General features: G+C 38.0%; 1 protein-coding gene across 1 annotated transcript in view; it reads left to right on the forward strand.

The window, feature by feature from the left end:
• Positions 1 to 3,226, forward strand: part of LOC309825378 (sodium channel protein type 1 subunit alpha) — a gene marked incomplete at both ends in the record, with an annotated part of 93,855 nt that extends 90,629 nt beyond the window's left edge. Inside the window, one exon of the mRNA XM_082658920.1 lies at positions 2,049 to 3,226. Coding sequence (XP_082515046.1) covers positions 2,049 to 3,226 — 1,178 coding nt within the window. The remainder of the gene's footprint in view (positions 1 to 2,048) is intronic.
• Positions 3,227 to 8,602: the final 5,376 nt, after the last annotated feature.

Here is an 8,602-nt window from a genome sequence, read left to right on the forward strand (position 1 = left end):
TTTCTCTTTCTTACAAAATGAGGCTCCTGCTATGCATAGAGTATTGTATCCTATTCTGTGCATCTTAGACTAGGTATATTATTTGTCAATATACCAAAGTCTCATTGATTTGAACTAGAAATCTGCTGTTAACTAAGATTGAAATGTTTTTGACTTGTTGAGATTGAATAGTCTATACAATATCTAAATGGCTCTGTTGAAGAGAGGACTAGAAATTTAGTCTGGTACTCAGGAGAGACAGTGCATCAGAGACATAGACACAGAGTCATTAGCATGTATACAGGAGTGGAAGCTGGTGGCAAATAAGGAAGAGCATAGAGTGAAAAGAGAATAAAGCTAAGAACAAAATGTCAGCAATTGCAGATGGTAAGTTCTTTAATGCAGGGTATGGGATATTTTGTAGATTACCTTGAAATTTATAGTAATGATGCACAAAAGAAGTGATGTGGCATGGAACATCATTTCATCAGTCATACACTTCAAAGCCTGGAATGTTAAGTCACGTGACCCATAGCTCATCTCATTCAAGATACAACTCTAGCTCCAGTGAAGTGAAGAAGTCTGCCTGTGGGCCTGAAGTATTCATTCTTTCCTAAACCAGATAATAATATGATTGGGTCATTATTTTACCATCCAATAGGGGGTGCCTCCGTTAGGCAGAATTTTATGCCATTCCTCCCTCTGAAGAAGTTGATTTTCTATCCAACTCATATGTTGTATGTAGCCTTTGATTCCCACAGTAATCTGTGGTATAATTAGTTGTGGATAGGGTACTTAGTTGTATTCACCTCTCTTTCTCACTCTCTTTCCCTCTCTCTCACTCATACACACACACACACACACACACACACACACACACACACACACACACACACACATGCTTACTTACTCTTTACAGAATGAGGTAGTGTAACTCAAAGGTACTTAATTTCTTGAGATCCTTTTCAGCTCAATCACTATTTCATTATTTTAAAGGCAAATGGAGAAAGAAGCTTTAAGGAAGAGAGCTGAGAGACCAGTGTCAGACACAGGAAACCAGAAACAGCATCAGCTCAAACTCTTTTAGAAATGCACCAGACCATATATATACATATATATATGTATTTTTTATATATATATATATATATATATATATATATGAATATTATAGTAGAAGTTTAGGGAAGCATCAAGTTCATGGAGAGATGAAATCAGCATTAAAAACTGCAGATACTTTTAGATGGGGAAGGACTGAATAGAGGGTATATATGATTTGGCATTTTCAGAAAAAAATCATTGAATTCTTATAAACGTGTACATATACTGTTGGCTACTGCTCTTAAGATGGACTTGAGAATTTTTAATTTGTTTTTTTAGATTCAGTCTTGGGATTTTGTATAAGCTAAAACTAGTCTATAGATATCCCTCAAAGACAAAAGGTACTATAAAATCCTTATTCAATTGAATATTGTCATAGTCACCTTGGACTGCCGTAATAATTACCACAGACTGGGTGGCTTAAACAAGAGAAACTTATTTTCTCAGAGTTCTGGAGGCCACAAGTCCAAGTCAAGGTGCCAACATGATGGGTTTCTGGTGAGAGGTCTCTTCCAGGTTGGTAGATGGCCGTCTTCTCACTGTGTCCTCAGGTGGCAGGGAGAAAGAGAGAGCAAGCTCTCTATTGTCTTTTCTCATAAGGGCACTAATCCTATCATGAGGGCTCCAACCTCATGGCCTCATCTAAATTTAATTATCTCCCAAAGGCCCTATCTCCAAATACCACCACCTTGGGGGGTTAGGGCTGTAATGTATGAATTTGGTGGTAGGGTGGGTGGGGGGTGGGGGTGGACAGAATTTAGTCCACAGCAAATACTGAGTTGAATTTAACGCTGAATGCCGAAATTAAGGTTTATCTATAATATATGTATGTGTTGTCTGTATATAAAATTGAAGATTAAATAACTGAATTTCAGTACTCTGAACTTTACCTGGGAGCCTTAACAGAAATTTAAGTATTATTTTAATGGATAACTTCTTCACTGGTTGATACTCTGATCTTTTATCCATAGGTATGTTTCTGGCTGAGCTGATAGAGAAATATTTTGTGTCCCCTACCCTGTTCCGAGTGATCCGTCTTGCCAGGATTGGCCGAATCCTGCGTCTGATCAAAGGGGCCAAGGGAATCCGCACGCTGCTCTTTGCTTTGATGATGTCCCTTCCTGCGTTGTTTAACATCGGCCTCCTGCTCTTCCTGGTCATGTTCATCTACGCCATCTTTGGGATGTCCAACTTCGCCTATGTTAAGAGGGAGGTTGGCATTGATGACATGTTCAACTTCGAGACCTTTGGCAACAGCATGATCTGCCTGTTCCAGATTACCACCTCTGCTGGCTGGGATGGATTGCTAGCACCTATTCTCAACAGTAAACCACCCGATTGTGACCCTAATAAAGTTAACCCTGGCAGCTCAGTTAAGGGAGACTGTGGGAACCCATCTGTGGGGATCTTCTTTTTTGTCAGTTACATCATCATATCATTTCTGGTCGTGGTGAACATGTACATCGCTGTCATCCTGGAGAACTTCAGTGTTGCTACTGAAGAAAGTGCAGAGCCCCTGAGCGAGGATGACTTTGAGATGTTCTACGAGGTTTGGGAGAAGTTTGATCCCAATGCCACCCAGTTCATGGAATTTGAAAAACTCTCGCAGTTTGCAGCTGCTCTTGAACCTCCGCTCAATTTGCCACAACCGAACAAAGTCCAGCTCATTGCCATGGATCTGCCTATGGTCAGTGGGGACCGGATCCACTGTCTTGACATCTTATTTGCTTTTACGAAGCGGGTTCTGGGGGAGAGTGGAGAGATGGATGCTCTCCGAATACAGATGGAAGAGCGATTCATGGCTTCCAACCCATCTAAGGTTTCCTATCAGCCAATAACTACGACTTTAAGACGAAAACAAGAGGAGGTGTCTGCTGTTATTATTCAGCGTGCATACAGGCGCCACCTTTTAAAGCGAACTGTAAAGCAAGCTTCATTTACATATAACAAAAATAAAATCAAAAGTGGGGCTAATCTTCTTATAAAAGAAGACATGGTAATTGACAGAATAAATGAAAACTCAATTACAGAAAAGACTGATCTGACCATGTCCACAGCAGCTTGTCCGCCCTCCTACGATCGGGTAACAAAGCCAATCGTGGAAAAACACGAGCAAGAAGGCAAAGATGAGAAAGCCAAAGGGAAATAAACAAAAATAAATCAAAATCACTGGGTGACAAATTGTTTACAGCCTGTGAAGGTGATGTATTCTGGTCAACAGGACTCCTTTAGGAGGTCAATGCCAAACTGACTGTTTTTACACAAATCTACTTAAGGTCAGTGCCTACAATCAGACAGTGACCCCTTGTCGGAAAACTGTGACTCTGAAAAGGGAAGATGACCTCGACAGGAGGTTACTGTTCTCACTACCAGCTGACACTGCTGAAGACAAGAGACAAAATGGCTACTCAGACTGTAGGGACCAGTTCAAAGGGGTGCAAACCTATAATTCGGGGGTTGTTTAACATGAAACACTTTAGTGTAGTAATTGTATCCACTCTTTGCATTTCGACTGCCACATTTGTCACATTTTTACAAAATCTGTTAGTGGATTCATCTTTTTTTTAGTCCATATGTTGTTTATTATATGTGACTATTTTTGTAAACGGGGTTTCTGCTGGGAAATAGACTAAAGGACCTCTCTAACAGGTATGCCACCAGGGGTTATGGTAATTGCATGGCCTCCCATCTGCACAGAGATGTGGTTTGCATGAGGGCATGCTACACTCAGAGATCATGCATGAAAAAAGTCACGAGGAAAACAATGAGTTCTTAAATTCCATCCATGTTTCTGGGAGGGGTAATTAGGTGAAAATTGGAGGTGCTTTGCTGACCTTGTCAAATCCAGCCCCTAGACCAACTGTATCATTTTGGGGGGGATAGCCCATGAAATCTAAGCAGGTGAAAACTTCACTCAAATGTCTGGAGTCATAAGTGTTATGTTTCTGTTTCTTGTATTTAAAAACCTGAATAAGTATTGCTTCCCCCCTAAAGACGGAATTGACAAAAAGAACGCTTTATAAATTTCTGCTTAATCCTGCACTTTGTTTAGCCATCTTCAGCGCAGCAAGGTTGACAATGTATATGTTAATGAAATGCTATTTATTATGTAAATAGTCATTTTACCCGGTGGTGCACGTTTGAGCAAAGAAATAATGACCTAAGCACAGTATTTATTGCATCAAATATGTACCACAAGAAATGTAGAGTGCAAGCTTTACACAGGTAACATAATGTATTCTGTACCATTATAGATAGCTTGGATGCTATGAATGCATGTTTCTAATTACCATGCTGCTGTATCTGGTTTCTCGCACTGCTCAGAATCTCATTTATGAGAAACCATATGTCACTGGTAAAGTCAAAGAAATTGCTCAACAGATCTCATTTCTTTAAGTCATTAAGCAATAGTTTGCAGCACTTTAACAGCTTTTTGGTTATTTTTAAATTTTAAGTGGATCCCATATGTTGTATAGCCTGACTGTACAGACATGTTTTAAAAAAAAGCACCGCTTAACCTGTTAAAATGTGTTTAGAGTTTTATAAGCAAATATAAGTACTGTAAAAAGTCATTTTATTTTATTTTTCAGCATTATGTACATAAATATGAAGAGGAAATTATCTTAAGGTTGATATCACAATCACTTTCTTACTTTCTGTCCACCGTACTTTTTCAGGGAAGAAATTTGCTAAATAAGAAATGAAAACAAGACGGGGTAGTTGTAGATTTCTGCTTTTTTATTACATTTGCTACTTTTAGATTATTTCATAATTTTAAAGGGCAAAAATAGGTTCACAACTCACATCCAAATTATGCTTTGCAATTGGAAAAAGGTATAAATTTTTATTTACATTTTTGGTAGTTCCTACACTAACTGATTGAAGATAGTGCTTATTTTTCATTTTTGTCCTTTTTTTCTAACTTCTGTTTATGTTTTCATTTCTTTGGAGTCATGCCGCTCTAGATTGCTCTAAATATAATGCGGGTTTCACAACTTTTTTTTTTCCTGGAAGAACAGAGAGTAGTGAACTTACGTAGTCAGTTATATCAGGACATTTTGTGTTTCTTACAGAAGCAAACTATAGGCACTTTTTCTTAAAACTACTTAAACTGTATTCGTGAACTGCATGCTGGAAAATGCTACTATTACCCTAAGTGATGCTAACCAACATTAAAAATGTGCAAAACTAATAAAGATTACATTTTTTATTTCATTGTTTGCCCAGTTACTTTTAGTTAACGGTGTTGTGTAACAAGATGAAGATGTTTTTATTGTACAAATTGGGGGAGAAGGGGAGCTAAACACACACACACACACACACACACACACACACACACACACACACAGGTATACCCGGGCTGACAGCAAGAAAACCTGGGGTAGGAATGGGGCTGGGGAAGTGACATACCAGGGGCTACAAGCAGTAGGATGTGGTCTCTGTTAGGAGAAAGGACTGAAGCTAGAGCATAAGCTGGTGGCTCCAGAAGGAAAAGAAGGATATGGGAACCAGAGCTATGGTGGATGGCCACTTGAGGTACAAAGAGAATCCCTCAGAAGTGTATTAAAATAGTAAAAGTTGCAATGTGTGAGTCGGGTATTTTGTTTGCTCCTCCAGAACCACTTTTCATGCTCCTCCAGGTTGACTTTCTCAGCAAAAGAAGTAAGTACAAATTACAGAATATATAGAGGAACGAATGAGTAACTCTACAGGCGGATTCAGGGACAATTATAACTGTAAACTCTGATCTGGGTTTGAAGAATGAGAGGGATAGGGCAGTCCAAACAGCAGAAGTATTACAGAAAAGTGGTCAAAAGTATAGATTCTGCAGCCAGATTGCCTGGATTCAAACATCAGCTATACTGCTTACTAGCTGAACAACTTTGAAAGTTTGAAAAGTTTCTTAGCCCCTCTTTGCCTCAATTTTGTCATCTGTAAAATGGTAATAATAATTTGTATGAGGATTAAATGAGTTAATACAAGTAGAGCTTTCAGATCAACAGTTCCAAGCCTATGGTAATTACTATATAAGTATTTGCCCTGATGATGATGAAGACCAAAGACACACATGAAAATCAGAAACAGGATGGCATGTTTAGAGCAGTCACAATAGTTCAATATGGCTACAGTGAACAATGGGTATTGATACTGACGGAGGGGCAAGCAGGGGCCAGATAATAAAGGGCCCTAAGTGCATGTTGGCGCTTTGGCTTTAACATATGACATAACAACATAATGGTGACGAAGAACCATTAAGACATTTGTAAAAGAAGTAAAGGTAGAAGTGAAGTTGCTAGAGTAGATTCTGACTTTAAGGAAAAGGAAACAGAAAGCAGGGTCATAATTTGAGAAGTTACTGGAAGAATACAGGCAAGCAACGATGAGACATGAGCCTTGACTACTTCCTCATCTATCTTTCTACCTCTGAAATCAAACCCATCCTTCAGGATTCAGTGACATTTTTCTTATGTCTTATTACTGGAAGAGAATTTTCTCTCCTGTGAACTTCTGTGGGACTTTGATGTATATGTTCACACCCAGACCGTTTTGAGAGTGAAGGAGGAGACTATTAATAATTATAATAAAGCAATAGGCATACATGAGGACTCTCCTAGGCAAAGCAGGACATAGGGTCACCACTGTGTTCCATTTGTATGGCACTTAGCCATGAAGCAGTGGTTTAAAATACAGTTTTCTTCCTCTCATCACCCTCCTCCTCCAATTTTTGCCACAAGAACACACACACCAGAAAGTGTATGATTGGCAGAAACTGGCCTTAAATACTTCTGTATCCTCTATAGTACTTTGTACAGAGAAGGTGTTTTCTAGGTATTTAGTAAAAGGTCAGATTAATTAATTTTTAGCATTGCTCTAAATACTTCTATTTTTAAAAGAGTCATTTATCCCTCTAAGATATTTTGCCCTTTGCTTATATACTCTAACAGAGGGCTATCATTATATGCGAGATATATAAAAGAATAAAACATCAGAAAAGTTACAAATGAAAATTGACCTTGGTATATTAAAGTAATATTGGATATATGTAATAAATATTTAAATGGACATATATTACATCCATAAGAGCAAACATACTACCTCTCTGTTACCTATAAAGAGACATAGATGTAAGTGTGGGTATATGTATAATTATGTACATACATAAATATTTCCAAGGTATAAGGTCCATAAATAGATTTTTGACTCTTTAGAACTTAAAGATTATATAATACTCACCTCATTCTTTGCTGTGATGGAACTACTGAGCTTGCCATTTAAAATTTATTCCTCTAAAAGGAATTAGGGATTCTGGACCTTGTTTTCTCTTCAATATCACTTGGCCTGATTCTCGTCTGCATTATTAATGTCCATCGTTCATCAAGGTTGGTAAAGAAACGTTTTGTTCAGCAGTATTTCTTGCAGTCACAGAAAACACACATTTCTAAAGGCAAACAGATTGTGCCTTTGGTCAACCTTAGTCATAAGTGCAGCCATTCTCCCTACCTCAGGAAAAATGTCTATTGAGTTATGCTGACGGATATTGTCAGTAGGTGCAACACTAGAGCAAAATATAGTAACTATAAGATTGTGATCTTATAAATATGCAAGGAGGTGGATAATAGGATTTATGGAGAATGGTTAAAGTATGTAGACATATTTCTTTCAGAGACAACGATAGGAGGAAGGACTTCATTCAAATGCAGCAGAGGTTTCCAATTTGTAATATGTTATGATTTGCTAAAATAAAACTCATCAGGCAGTTAACTGCATGAAATTTAGTCTGAAATTAGCCAGGTACGTCTTAGAATTTTATGAGAATTTTATGATACCATTCCTCTTTCCCCACCCCAAAATCTTGGCATTTCCATGGCATTCTCTCTGGACTATGCCTTAAATGTCCAACTCAATCCAAAGATAACTTCAATGTGGTGAGCTCCAAGTCTCTGGGCTTATTAGATAACCTCTCTTACCTTCCAATCTTAGAGCATTAAAAACAAAACAACAGCAATCACAAAAACTCATCTAATTCTAAAAGCCTACAAGGGCAATAGTTATAAATACAGTTCCAAGTCTCATCTCAAATTAAATCAGAATCACCATAAAAGGGCCTAAAATGTCTAATGAGTTGTATTGTTAGAATGAGGTAGAAGAAAGCTATAGCAAGCTCCCTAGGAGGGTCTTATAATCAGCAAGTCTGGGAAAGCCTGGCTTAGTGGTTGGTAGCCTGGTAAGTTTCAAGGCCTTCAGGAACTAATCATTAGTTGATTATAATAATTAATAAAATACTCAAAAGTCAGAATGGGCACATCACCAAGTATCATCCCTGAGTTACAGAGTTTGATTCAGTATGATACTGTTATGTAACCAAAGACTTCCCAGCAATATGGGCTGAATAAAGAGAATAAAACAGCTTATCCTTCAGCCTACATGATTTAGATATACTAAAAGAAAATGAGTTCTAACATCAGGGACTTAATTAGCTCATATAGACCTTTGTAAAAATTAGGGAAAAGTCCCCTTTTCTCCT

The sequence above is a fragment of the Grampus griseus genome (assembly GCF_964374135.1).
Source record: "Grampus griseus genome assembly, chromosome: 7".
Classification (NCBI taxonomy): domain Eukaryota; kingdom Metazoa; phylum Chordata; class Mammalia; order Artiodactyla; family Delphinidae; genus Grampus; species Grampus griseus.